This window comes from Danio rerio, chromosome 4, assembly GCF_052040795.2.
Source record: "Danio rerio strain M-AB ecotype USA chromosome 4, GRCz13ab, whole genome shotgun sequence".
Taxonomy (NCBI): Eukaryota; Metazoa; Chordata; class Actinopteri; order Cypriniformes; family Danionidae; genus Danio; species Danio rerio.
In genome coordinates, this window is record NC_141024.2 from 1,035,378 (window position 1) to 1,050,161 (window position 14,784).

General features: G+C 37.0%; 1 protein-coding gene and 1 long non-coding RNA gene across 6 annotated transcripts in view; one reads left to right on the forward strand and one right to left on the reverse strand.

Moving 5' to 3' along the window:
* Positions 1-14,784, forward strand: part of LOC148679883 (uncharacterized) — a 759,583-nt gene that overhangs the window by 355,128 nt on the left and 389,671 nt on the right. The window lies entirely within an intron of this gene.
* The window catches only part of mapre3b (microtubule-associated protein, RP/EB family, member 3b), a 16,795-nt gene continuing 2,011 nt past the window's right edge, over positions 1-14,784 (reverse strand). The window contains exons 1-8 of one of the 5 annotated variants that reach the window (NM_001002170.1): positions 14,176-14,221; positions 8,883-8,948; positions 5,906-6,033; positions 5,243-5,388; positions 4,122-4,278; positions 3,375-3,520; positions 3,031-3,183; positions 1-1,784 (exon numbers count right to left, since the gene is read on the reverse strand). In NM_001002170.1, coding sequence (NP_001002170.1) covers positions 1,719-1,784; positions 3,031-3,183; positions 3,375-3,520; positions 4,122-4,278; positions 5,243-5,388; positions 5,906-6,026 — 789 coding nt within the window. In that variant the 5' untranslated portion in view covers positions 6,027-6,033; positions 8,883-8,948; positions 14,176-14,221 and the 3' untranslated portion in view covers positions 1-1,718. Of the gene's footprint in view, positions 1,785-3,030; positions 3,184-3,374; positions 3,521-4,073; positions 4,279-5,242; positions 5,389-5,905; positions 6,034-8,882; positions 8,949-14,175; positions 14,256-14,784 lie in introns of those variants that run through there. The other 4 variants (XM_087246466.2, XM_087246467.2, XM_087246469.2 and 1 more) reach the window with 4 other exon arrangements.

The following is a 14,784-nucleotide window of genomic DNA, read 5'->3' on the forward strand; positions in this document are numbered from 1 at the left end:
TCATTCCCCGCACACATTTTTATTTTACATAGTAAAACTCCAAATGGATGCATGTTTGCGAACGTTCGCACAGCCGCCGAGACAGTGAAGAGCTCAACACACAGCTCTGTGCAATCAAATCAAAATATACCAGAGAATGAAATGTTAAATAAAACATAGCAGCTAGAAAACCTGTTTCATATCATCAGTCGGGTCACCATTACTAATGGCCAAGTCTGTTTTTTCTCTTTGCATTCAGTGTTAGTTGCTCTTTTTCCTTCTTTATAAATAAATAAAACTCTCACACCTGCACTATTAATAATGACTCATCAGCAAAACACACAGACTCAGAGTTCACGTGATGGAGTGTGTGTGAGTGTTTGCTCTGATTGTGAATGGAGAAGCAAACTGAACTCATTATTGAATTCATTAGTGAAGCTTCTAATGGACGCTCATTTCTGCCGATTAATCAATGTAAAAGGAGGTAAATAAAACTTTTCCAGCCTATTTTTCATCTCCCAATTTCAAGTTATAAGGTCATAATTGTAAGCTTGCATCTTGACATTATTAATTTCTTCCAGAGCTGTTTACATCTCGCATTTCTTTTCCTAAAATGTAAGTTTACACTTCACAATTCAGATTTTTAGGGAAATATATTAAATAATAAAAATAATAATAATAATTAAAAAGGTAATAGCTAATTTTTCATTTCACAATTCAGACTTTTAACCCAAAATTGCAAGAAAAAAAAATAATGATTATATAATTGCATTATTAAAAATAAGTGCTAATTATGAAATAATGTTTATTCTGCATTTACGTTCAAGAAAAAAGTAGAAATTGAGACCTATTTCATTGTTAAAAAACATTTGCATAACATTTTAGGGTTTTACCAGAATTAACAGAGTAAAAAAAGTCAAATTTTACTTCTTATCAAGTTTATATCTCAAAATTCTGAGAAAAAAAGTCTGGTTAGACTTTATTTAAGGTGTCCTTGTTACACATTCATGGTATTTACTGTAGTAATTACATTCAACTAACCCTAGACCATAATCTAACCATATAGTAAGTACACATAATTAATATTACTCAGTACTTAAATGAATAATTACACTTCAACAAAGACGCCTTAAATTAAAGTGTAACCAAAAGTCATTATTGCAAGAAAAAAGTCTGAATTGCAAGATTTAAACTCGCTTTTTTTATATCTGCGGCACAATAAAACTTCAAATAGTTATAATAATACACAATCTGCTTAATCCACTGCTACTAAAACCCTTCAAAAGTTGAGGGAGAACGTGATACGCAAATAAAAGTGACATAAGCATGAAGTGTAATAAATTAGCTAATTGGAGCCCAAATAAAAAAAAAAAAACAGTCAGTCAACAATAACCTCGGCTACATCAGTGTGTGTGTGTGTGTGTGTGTGTGTGTGTGTGTGTGTGTGTGTGTGTGTGTGAGTGAAAGTGACACTGCATCATCATGAGTTCAGTGCTGTCTTAAAAACACAACCAAAGCCAATCAAACGTCGACTTCACTGCATGAATTCAAACCTTATTAGCATAGACATGCCCCCTATTCTATCTATTAGCCTGTTAAACCACGCCCCTCGAGTCTGCGGGTGGTGAAAAAGAGAAAAAGAAGAGATGAAATGGAGGAAGAGCAGGCAGAAAAGATGAAGAACGAAAGAGAGAAAGAGTGAGAGAGAGATTGGGGTGAAGTGAGGAGGAAAAGGAGGATCAGTATTCTTCCTGGTCTTGTGGCTGTTCGTCAATCTCTTCGTCCTCTGGAGGCGCAAAACCATCCTGAAAACAAAACACATTATTATTAAATCCTATACTTGGCGCTGATATAACATATGAACTGTAATTAGTTACTAAAAGATAAACTAGTGACAAATTATATGATGAAATCTGTAGTCAGTAATATATTTTTTAGATTACACATTAACGGAAGTGTAATCAGATTACTTTTGGATTACATTTAGATTACTTTTACATTCATGGTAGTGTAATGTGATTATTATAGATTACATTTAGATTACTTTTGCATTTATAGTAGCGTAATTGAGTACTTCTGGATTACATTAGATTACTTTTGTATTTACAGAAGTGAAATTGAGTATTTTAGATTACATTTAGATTACATTTGCATTCATTGTAATGTAATTTGAGTACTTTTGTATTACTATTAGATTACTTTTGCATTTATGGTAATGTAATCAGAGTACTTGTGGATTACATTTAGATTACTTTTGCATTTAGTGTAATTGAATATTTATGGATTACATTTAGATTACTTTTGCATTTATGGTAATGTAATCAGAGTACTTGTGGATTACATTTAGATTACTTTTGCATTTATGGTAATGTAATCAGAGTACTTGTGGATTACATTTAGATTACTTTTGCATTTATGGTAATGTAATCAGAGTACTTGTGGATTACATTTAGATTACTTTTGCATTTAGTGTAATTGAATATTTATGGATTACATTTAGATTACTTTTGCATTCATTGTAGTGCAGGCACGTGCACACATAGGGGTCACCCCGTGCAGTGCACATGCCCTTTTTAGTCTAGGATAGAAAGTGCCCTTCCCAAATGAACTGAGTAGTGTAATCTGAGTACTTTTGGATTACTTTAGAATACTTTTGTATTTACAGTAATGTAATAGAGTATTTTAGATTACAATTAGATTACTTTTGCATTTATGGTAATGTAATCTGAGTACTTTTGGATTACATTTAGATTACTTTTGCATTCATGGTAGTGGAATCTAAGTACTTTTGGATTACATTAGATAACTTTTGCATTTACAGTAGTGTAATCTGAGTATTTTAGATTACATTTAGATTACTTTTGCATTTATGGCAGTGTAATCTGAGTACTTTTGGATTACATTAGATTACTTCTGTATTTACAATAGTGTAATCTGAGTATTTTAGATTACATTTAGATTACTTCTCACTTTAGTCCCATATCTCCATTTTGTTTATATTGTGAAAGTTTAATAAACAAATGTGTAGTGTTTGTTGTTAGCATGTTTCACCTCTGTGGCGTAGAGGATGTCGATGATTTTTCCCAGGACGGGGTTACTGTCGCTCTCGTGCTCTTGGCAGATCAGCTCAATGTCTCTGAGTTTGCTGAAGTAAAAGTCTCGCTCTTTCTCCAAACCGTCCACCGTCAATTTCAGATCCATCAGCTGCACAAACAAAAACACAGCGGAAATTAACATCTACAGATTACAGTTTAAATTCAATTAATTTATTAATACGCGATTAAAAATGTACTTATTTAATAACATTTAGAGAACATTTTGAAGTAACATTTCTGATATTTACACACAGAAAACATTCAGAAGTAATCTTTTCACAATGTAATGTAAACGTGTACCTGTTGGTTGAGCTCCATGATCTCGGCGTCGCCTCCATTTCGTGATATTGGTGTGTTTCGTCGTATTCCAGTTGAGGGGGTGGAGCTTATGGCACGCTGGGGGGTGGGCATTGTTTTTGGTGCTGTCGGTGACGTCCGCTGGGGTCCTAGATATGTAACCAAAGTCATCAGCCAAACGAAGCACACCACCTCCCTCATCAGCCAATCACAACACACCGTCCCCCTCATCATCAGACAATCAAAACACACCACTTCCCTCATCAGCCAATTACAACACACCACCATCAGCCAATCAGAGCATAGACTCGTTAGTCAATCACAGCACATCACCTCTCTCATCAGCCTATTGCAGCATACCACCTCGCTTATCAGCCAATCTCAATCTATCACAACATACTGCCTCACTCATAGGCCAATTGCAAAGCAGCACCTCATTTATCAGCCAATCATAACGCACTACCTCATTCATTAGCCAATCACAGCACAAACCACATCATTCATCAGCCAATCACAACACAACATCTGACATATCAGCCAATCATAATGCAGAAGCTCTCTCGCAAGCCAATCATAAGTCTCAGATTCGTAGGCCAAAGCCCAGAGCCAGAACAAACACAAAACTGTTAGCATGAAAAGTCTTCAGGAAAAGAGACTTAAAGCAGAAACGACACACAGATGGGAAGGCATTGTGTGTGTTACCTGAGGATCTGGAGGGGCTCTTGGGTTTGTGGAAAAGGAAAACTTCACCTGGGTTTGGTGGAGGTGTGACGTCCTGACCCTGCCGCGCTAACTGAGGGTCGTACTCCTTCCCGTCGTAATTGGCGTCAAAAAACTTCTTAAACCACTGAACGAACTCAAAGTTGTCCTGAAACTTCCCTTTGACCAGCTTCTCCACTGGAATGATCTGAAACACAGTATCGCACAAATCAAAAGCAAGTCATTAATTACAAAAAATAAACAATTAAAATCAATCAAAAATATTATACAATTTTATTATACAAACATATTTATGTTTATTTTTTACATTTAGTTTTTATTCCATTTTTGCGATAATATATTGTAATAAATATATTTATTGTTATATATCTAGTTAAAAAGTTAAAACGGCAACGTTACCAAATTTTATTTATGTAGAAAAAATCATTTCTTTCCAACAAACAAAATTCAATAAAATTAAAATTAAATGAGATATTAGTGTAAATTAATTTTAATAATCAAAAAATAAACATATTTTTATTTTACAATCCAACTGCAATTGACAGAACAAATATATTTGTTATTTATTTACATTATTTAGATTGTTATTTATTTATTTATTATATTTACAAATACAGTGTACAGCATAATCAAGGACACCCTATTTTAAAAATTATTTTTATCAGTTAAATTATTTAAATTTGATCAATTTCTGAATATAGGCCCTATATTTTGGTGTCTTTGAACAAAACAGATTCATTTAACAGAGATATTTATTACAATAATATTTTAGTCACCAAAAATCCTTCGAAATATAAAGATTTAAATTCATGCTAAATATTGTATTTGTTATTTGTTTATTGTTTTTTGCTCCTTTTAAAATTCTTATTAAATATTTTTCCCTTAGATATGAATTTGGGCGTACTAATTTTTGGACCCCCTGATGAATGAATTAATTTTTGGACTGATTTCTTCAGTAATTTTGTTAGAATAGCTCCAGATTTGACTTCAGTACTGGCTAATCTAATGTCTATGCACAAATATAACATTGTAAAGCTTCCTGTAGAGAATATTAATTAAATGCTAGATTTGTGAGGGGTGCACTCATATATGCTGAGCACTGTGTGTCAATAATTGATATATGAGGTTGAAATCCTGAAAACGTCTCAGACCTTGTCCACGTTCATCCTCTTGAAGGCCGCCTGCAGCACTTTGAAGTTGTGGATGTACTCGTGCTCCAGCTTGGCCTGAAACTTCACCTTCTTGAGCAGAATACAGCCGGGAAACAGCATGTCCATGAACTGACAGTAGGCCACACCTGAAGAGTCATCATATTAGCATTTTAGCATTATTTTCAGTTTTTAAATTTAACCTACACCCCTTTCAGATCAGTTTGTAAATTCAGTGAATCATTTGCTCATTCTGAAAGGATGATTTGAATCAGTGAGTTGTTAACTGAAGACTCACTCTGAACGATTCTTTTTAAATCAGTGAGTTTTTTTTTTTGTACCAAAGACTCACTATGAACGAATCATTTAAATCAGTGAGTTGTTTACTTTAGACTTTTATCAGATCATTTGAATCAGTGAGTCATTTACTGAAGACTCAGAATGAAATATTTGAGTCAGTAAGTTGCTGACTGTAGACTCGCTCTTAGTGAATTATTTGATTCAGTGAGTTGTTTACTAAAGTCTCACACTGAATGAAATGTTAGAATCAACAAGTTCTTTACTGAAGACTCCCTCTGAATGGATCATTTGAATCAGTGAGTTGTTAACTCACTCTGAACAGATCATTTGAATCAGCGAGTCATTTACTGAAGACTCGTGACGCACCTGAGCACAGCTGCTCGATCTTGGTGTAGGTGAGCTGCAGAGAGTCGTTCACCCAGGCCAGCATATCATGTCTGCTCAGGTTCTCGATGGTCATCGATGTGGAGTAAACGTTTACCGCCATCCCACAACTGCACATGCACAGAAACACACAGTTAAACAGGGCAGATGTCATTCAGAACGCTCCAACATTAAAAAAAAAACACTGCAACATTAAAAAACATTTAACCTGTTCTGCAACAATGCACATTAGTCATTGAATTAAATTGTCTTTAATTGTTACTATTTTTATGATGACAATAAACAGGCAACATTATCAGAACGTTCTGTAAACATTCTGATAATGTTAACAGAAGTAATCTCGAAGCACTTTCTGGAACTATCTGAGTCTACATGATTCACGTAACGATTTATTATTTTGGACTTCTGGGTTGCAAATCTCCATCTCTCTATATATGGCTCTGGTTAAACCAAAGTCTAGAATACACAAGACGTGTCACTCATATAGTTCTGAATGATGGAAAGTGTAACAGTCAATATGGCGACTGAAGCCCCGCCTTCTAGCACAGGAGCCAATCACTGATCGATATAGACTGATGATTCTCCGGGGGAGGGGCTCAGACCAGACGTGTGTTTAGGACAGTTCCTGCAGCTTCATTATGAACTCTCTGTGCTCAGCAAACACACTGGAATCTCTCTGGTTAAATGTCCAACAGAAATGACTCCGAGCTAAATCAAATCCGTGTAAATCAAACACTCACCAAGACTGCTGTAGGATAAAAAAATATTTAATTTAAATTCACAAACAACTTAGACTCCTATAAAACGGAATTAAAATGCTTCAGTATTTCATAGATTCATTCACTTTCCTTTGGCTTTGTCCCTTTATTATCAGGGGTCATGACAGCAGAATTAAGCGCCAACTATTCCAACATATGTTTCCCTTCCAGCTGCAACCCAGTACTGGGAAACACCCATACAAACTCATTCACACACACTCATACACTATGGCCAATTTACTTCATCAATTCCCCTATAGCGCATGTGTTTGGACTGTGGGGGAAACCGCGCACCCAGAGGAAACCCACGCTAACATGGGGAGAACATGCAAACTCCACACAGAAACGCCAACCGGTTCAGCCGGGAGTTGAATCAGCAGCCTTCCTGCTATAAGGCCACAGTGCTAACCACTGAGCCATTTTGTAGTATTATTAAGTGTAGTTTGAAACTTTTTACAGTGATTAAAAGCAACATATTCACAACACGTTTAATGACATGTGCTGCTGCTGTCAGAGGTGTGTGTCTGTTCTTAGACTGCAGTAATGAGATTAAACTCAGCACGCACACACACACACACACACACACACACACACACACACACACACACACACACACACACACACACACACACACACACAGGTATTCTGCTTTAACTGTTCAAGACTGTAAATACGCACATAGGATTATCAGCCCCAAACACACACACTTTGACTGAAAACACTCATTACAGCAGTGCATTCATTAATTCTCGTTTGCTTATAAATACAGAAAATATCTTACAAACTATTACACATTGATAAACAGCAAAAGTGAGTTGATTTAACACTTTAAAGCTGCGAAAACGAGTTAAACCTTTGACCTTTACCCATAATTCTTTATGGCATTATGGTTATGATGACACATGACCGCTGATAACTGATGTCTCTTTCTAAAAGCCTTAGAGTACAGGTCCCAAACTTGCTTTTTTTTAAATAAAACATAAATATATTAAATTAAAATACACAGTTTAAATTTAAAACCAAAACAAAATAATTTTTAGCATTAATATTATTAAATCATGAAGACAAAATGATGCTAGGTGAATAAAACAATTACTACATAATGTAAACAGTCCGAGGGTAAAACTCTGATGAATTAATTTGGAAATTAACTAATTCATTCATTCATTCATTCATTTTCTTTCGGCTTAGTCCCTTAATTCATCAGTGGTCGACACAGTGGAATGAGCCGACTATTCCAGCATATGTTTCACACAGCTGATGCCCTTCCAGCTGCAACCCAGTACTGGGAAACAACCAGACACTCATTCACACACACACTCAAACACTACAGACAATTTAGCTTTGCCAATTCACCTATGCCACATGTCTTTAGACTGGTCCAGCCGGGACTTGAACCAACAACCTTCTTGCTGTGAGGCCACAATGCTAACCACTCAGCCACTGTGTTGGCCCGAAATTAACTGATATTAGTCCAAATTAAAAAGTTGTTTACCTGCTATTATTGTGATCATTAAGCGATATTAGAAAAGTGAAAATATTTTAAAAACTATTGATTAATTATTATTACACATTTCAAGTGATTTTATTAGTCAGCGACTCAATTCAAGTGATTTTAGCAGTTTTGCTGACAATAAAGGGCTATAAACTGTTTTAGGATTAAATAATTTCTGCATTAAAGAACTAAAATTTAACACTTATTTAACACCAATTTAACACACTAAACCCATTAGTACGATGTTATGAAGAGTAAAAAACACACATTCAAAAATTTCAGTCTCAACCAATGGCAAGAGTTTGGGGGCGGGGCTATCTCTTCATCCAGCCAATCACAGATTTGGGAACCATTTTTATATCTGCAGCTCTTTCTGACACACAGCGTCTCAAACAAGAATGTTCGATCACACACTCACTGTTTAACTAGGTGACCCACTAACAGCCTGGCAACACACACACACACACATACACATACACACTCTCACACGCTATCAGACTCACACCTACACCACATACACACTCACTCATAAATACACACACACACACTTACTGTCTGTCATACATACACTCTCACATACACTCTCGCTCACACATACACAAACACTCTTTCTTTATCTCTTTCTCTCACTCACACACACACACACACACACACACACACACACACACACACACACACACACACACACACACAAGCACACACACACCGTCAGTAGGTGGACGTGTCTGTAGTGCTCTTGCTCTCCTCTGGGTATCTACTCCAGATCAGTGTCCTACAAGCAAACACACACAGAAACACAGATTATTAAACTATCACGCCTCAGATGAATGCTCAGTGTCTGATGTTTATGTGTTGTGGTCTGTAGCGGTGTAATAAGCAGGGTAAAGTACATCCAGCCAGTTGTTTCCGCAGAATAAACCCTTCAGTCTCCTATAACTGTGCTCTGCTTCACATCGGGCTGCTGATAAATCTGTCTGGCTTTATTCTGAGACAACAACCTGCCGGATCTACTTACTGTGCTATTAGCTGACATTAACACAGATGATTAAGTACCATAATAAATGTGTGGTTCATTGTTTGTTCATGCTAGTAAATACTCTGACTAACATTAGGGTCACCGTAAAAATATTCCCTTTATTCCAGAAGTCCTCACACAAACAGGTTTTCAGCCCGCTGGACAATGTGCTTACAGAAACAGAGTGTATGATGTGTGTGTGTGTGTGCGTGCATGCATGTTTGTGAGTTTATGTTTATATGTGTGTGTGTGCATGCATGAGTGTGTATGGGTGATCGAGCACGTAGGTGTTTGTTAGAGAGCAAGCAAGCAGATGTGTGTGTGTGAGATATAGTGAATGTGTGTGGTGTGATTTTGTGTGCATGGGTGTGTGTGTGATGTTTTGTGTGTTTATGTATTTATGTGTGTGCATCCATGAGTGTGTGAATGGTTGTGCATGCGTGTTTGTGAGAGAACGAGCAAGTGTGTGTGTGTGTGTACAGTTCCAGGTGAGTTATGGGTAAAAGCGTGACCGTCACACCGGTTTTGTCTTACAATCACTCCAGTCAGCCGCAGTCAGCATTATTTCCACACACACAATGGCTTTCCCATGAGTGTACATTCTTCTGTGAGTGCTGCAAAATGATTTATTTATTAATAATTACATAATTTATTACAATTTAATGCGACTTCTGCATCGAGGAAAGGCATTATATTCTAATGTAAATGTATTTATTTTTTTGAATTACTCCAGACATCTCCTGTTTGTTTCTTTCTACATTTATGGCCTGAGAAGCAGATTAAAGCTGTAACTGTAGTCATTTTGCGTTGCTTTTTTATGTTTAAATATTACATCATTTACTTTTAATTTAAAGCAATGTACATTAAATAAATGTACATTTAGTCTAGATTTTGATCTAATATTGATGTTTAACTTTATTTCAGAGTGTTTTCAATCATCAAAAAATAAATGTGTTTCAAATTGAAAAACAAAAACAGTTTGGACTGAATATTTTAATTTCATCCAGCCAATAGGCTTTAGTTTGCATCACAACAGTGAATCCTGATTGGTTACTGACACTGTCAGTCAGAGCAGTGGGAGGAGCTTATCGTTTGACTGAATTAAGCTGATGTCATCGACACTTCAGAGGAAAATCAGCTTGAAATCTCGACTTTAATCAATAGTTTTTGCAGGTGTGTGTGTGTGTGTGTGTATTACTGTAAAACACAACAGCGGTCCTGATGAGTGTGTGTGCTGTGGTGTGAATGAAGAGCTCACTGTAACACTGAGCCTGTGCTTTCTGCTGACCCGAGCTCTGCAAAACACACACTATGGAAATACTTGTGTGTGTGTGTGTGTGTGTGTGTGTGAGTGTGTGTATATGAGTCTGAGAATGATTGGTGAATGTGTGTGTGAGTCTGTGAATAAGTGTGTTCATTTGTTTGTGAGTCTGTGTATGTGTGTGTGTGATGGTGTTTGTGTGTGCATGACTAGTGTGTGTTTGAGTGCGAGTCTGTGAATGTGTTTGTGTGCAAGTCTGTGATTGAGAGAGTATGTGTGTGTGAGCAAGAAAAAGAGAATGAGAGTCTATGAATGTGTGTATGTAATTATGTTTGTGTGCAAGTCTGTGAATGAATGTGTGAGCGAGTGTGTGCAAAAGAGGAAGTGAGAGAGTCTGTGAATTTGTGTGTGTGTGATTCTGTGAATGAATGTGTGTGAGTAAAAGAAAGAAAGAAAGAAAGCATGTGTGGTGTGTGTGTATGAGCATGTGAGGCTATGTGTGTATGAGTTTGTCAGTGTGTGTGAGAAAATATCCGAGTGTGAGTCCATATGATTGTGTGCGTTTGTTTGTGTATGTCTATTTCCATGCATTACTGTGTGTGTGTGTTTGTATTTGTGTGTGTGGGAGTGACCTCACCCTGTGTGCTGATAACAGTGTGTGTTTACAGTGGTTGTGTTCATGAGGTCATTGTTATGGTTTTGTTTGTCTGTTTAAATATGTCTACACACACACACACACACACACACACACACACACACACACACACACACACACACACACACACACACTCTTCATGTTTCAGAGGTTTATCGAAGCGTCTCGTATCGTGTGGTATGTCTCAGGCCATTTGCTATGAATATCCCGCATTCTTTTCTGTGTGTGGGAACTCAGCGAATCAGTGTGTGTGTGTGTGTTTACTGTCTGCACAGCTTCCAAAGGCTTATTCCAGCTTCACCATTTATGAATGAATGAATAAGTTTATTTATTTTCCTAGTTTATTTTATTTTCCACTGTAGTTTGTATTTGATATTACGTGTATAATGTGGAGATTTATTATTTGCACTCATTTATCCTTTAAAGCTTTAACCTCATTTCACATTAAGCAGCATTCCTGAGATTTAAACACTGAACTGATGTGGTCATTCATACTTAACAAAAATATAAAGAGCTTAAAATAATAGAAACGACACTGGCACTCCTAGTATTTAAGCACTAAAATCAGCATAATAACATAATAATATAATTACAACAAATAAAACGGCTCATTCACGAGGCTGGATTAATCATAGGCTGAAAGGTTGTGTTATAAAATAAATATCAGAGCAAAAACTAAATGAAAATTAGACTATTAGATGGCCACACAGACAATTAATAAACTGTGCAGGGCTCAACAATAAGGACTGCCCGATGGCCCAGGGCCAGCGTGTGACATGCTCGGGACAGTAGACAGGATCATTATCAGGCCACTGCTGCCTTGTCATTAAAGTTTATTTGCCTGTGACTATTTGTCAATTGCGCGCAAATAAAGTCTGAAGGCTGATTTACACTTCTGCTTCAAGCGCATGCGTATGCTACGGCGCAGCCTACGCGTTGACGCATAGCCCTACGTCATGGCCGTTGACGTCGTTTGCACTAGCACTTCTCAAAAAATGTAACTACACGTCATAACAACGCGTAGCGCAAGCTCTGTAATGAGTCAGCTTGGTAGCGCTGACGAGTCAGGACAGGACCGAGAGCTGTGCGAGCTCGATGGAGCGATTGTTTACAAGTGTGGAGTCTCGTAAAAGAGCTCCGGATGGAAAGTTTTGTTTTGTGTTTACCTCATGGCTAAAGTTGTTCCACATCCGCCGGTTCCTGCCTCAAAATGAGCAGATTTGAGCCACTTGTACATCCAAGAAGCGTTCAGAAAAAAACAAACACCAGCGAAGAAACTCGAGACAGAGGAACATAAACACCTCACTGCCAACTAGCAATACGGAAGTGTTAATGCACAACAAAAACAGAGCGCAGAAGTATAAATGCACAGCTACGCGCGTTGCATGCGCCGTGGGTCACGCAGATCACTTGACGTAGAAGTATAAACCAGGCTTTAGAAACGAGAAACAGTTTGTGTTTTTAAGCCTTCAATTATTATCTTCTCGGTTCCTCTTTTCTGATTGGATGTTGTGAGCACGTTTTTTTTTCGTAACAACCAGTACAGCGAAAAGACGGCAACATTAAATGATGATGCTAAAGAAAACGTTTGTTTCTAATGTCTTGGAAGCAGACATTTACAAGGGTACACCACGACTCAAAATATGAAGTGCTGTTTTGTAGTTTGCCGTCAGTTTGGCAGCTCAGCCACCTGTTGTTTTGCAATAAAATACCTGCATGTTTTGCTACTTTTGTTTGCATAACACTTTGAATTTTGCTCATTATACATTTATTAAACGTTTAAATTCTAGATTTACAAACATTTTGACATGTTTCTTTTTTAAATGTGTGGCTAAGACATAGCTATTAACTTTTTTTTTTTGGTGGGGCCAGTGGAAATATTGGCAGGGCAAGTAAAATCTGAACCACTGGTCCGATCGGGCCAGTAGAAAAAGTCCTTAGCATTAAACCCTGCTGTCTGTGTATATAAAACATAAGACCTAACGATCATACACACACAGCTTACTGTTTCAAGTGTACAACAGTCAATATTATTATTATTAGTAGTAGTAGTAGTAATTAGGGCTGAACAATATATTGTTTGAGCATCAATATCGCAATTTGTGTATCCGCAATAGTCACATTCCTGGATTAGATTATTAACTAAATATTAAGATATAAGGATATTATTTCTATCTTATTGTGTACAATTATTTCTACATGATGATGAGCATGTCATTTTGTTTGATTGCTTAACTTTTGTATTTGAACAGTGTTGGACCGTAAAGCACTGCATATTTCACTTTTATCTTTGCTCTGTTATAATTATACATAAATGTAATTTAATATTTTTTATGCAGATCATTTCACTAGAGCTGAATTTTTTAAATATTTCCAAATAGAGCTATTCAATTCACCTGTTGTAATTATAATCAAATTTATTGCAGCAAAACGAAATATCCCAATGTGAGATTTTTTCAATATCATGCAGCTCTAGTAGTAGTAATAATAATAAATAATTAAATATGAATGTTTATCATTTCTCTAAATATTTTATTTAGTTTCAGAAAACAATGCACATTCAGAAGACACTAATTCTTCTGACGCTCTTTATAAATACGACACTATAAATAATAATAATACGAATACATGTTGGTAAATGCGTCACTGATGCACACAGGACACCTCTTCACGTGTGTGTCTAATGTATCGCAATATGCACTACACTATAACATGACTATAATAATCTAATGTTTGAGCGCTGGGTCGGTCAGAGGGCCGGTGACGTCAGGGGCCGGTGCGCGTCTCTGCGGCCGCGAGCGCTCACTTACAGCGGGACAAACACTGAACTGCGCTGGATCTCAGAAAACAACAACAATAATTCAGCCGCTAAACGCGAATTAAATATAAAGAAAGCGTATGTGGGACACGCGTGTCTACGCGAGTGTGCGTGTGTGTGTAAAGGGCCTCAGCGGACTGACGCGACTCTGACTGGAAAAACACTGACGCTCTTATTCACGAGCTCACAGCCTTCAGCACTGCAGACCCTTCACACACTCTTACTGTGGTAAATGAGCGGTTTTACTCACGGTTGTGGTAAATCTGTCCCGTGTCTCTGCGGTGTGGATCAGTGCGCAGTCTCTCTCGTAATCAGCGTCTCTGGATACGCAGCGCGCAACACGCGCACCCTCCTGAGCGCGCCCCGGCAGCGCGCATGCGTCACAGGGAAACGTGCGCGCGCACTGGAATGCGTACAGTGAAGTACAGAAGCAGAAACACAGATAGACAGATAGATAGATAGATAGATAGATAGATAGATAGATAGATAGATAGATAGATAGACAGACAGACAGACAGACAGACAGACAGACAGACAGACAGACAGACAGACAGACAGATAGATAGATAGATAGATAGATAGATAGATAGATAGATAGATAGATAGATAGATAGATAGACAGACAGACAGAAGAAAATAACTGCAAATAAAATATAAATAATAGTAATCGTAAATAAACAAATATATTGTCAGCCTACACCTGAAGACAATACAGCTTTATTTTCCGACTTTTCCTCGCTGTTTTCAGTCAAATCTCAAGGCGTATTATAATTTAAATATAAAAATATATATTTCAATCAAATCACAATTTGTTTTAGCTTCAGCTTGACTGTTTTTCTAATTTCAGCTAAGTGTATTT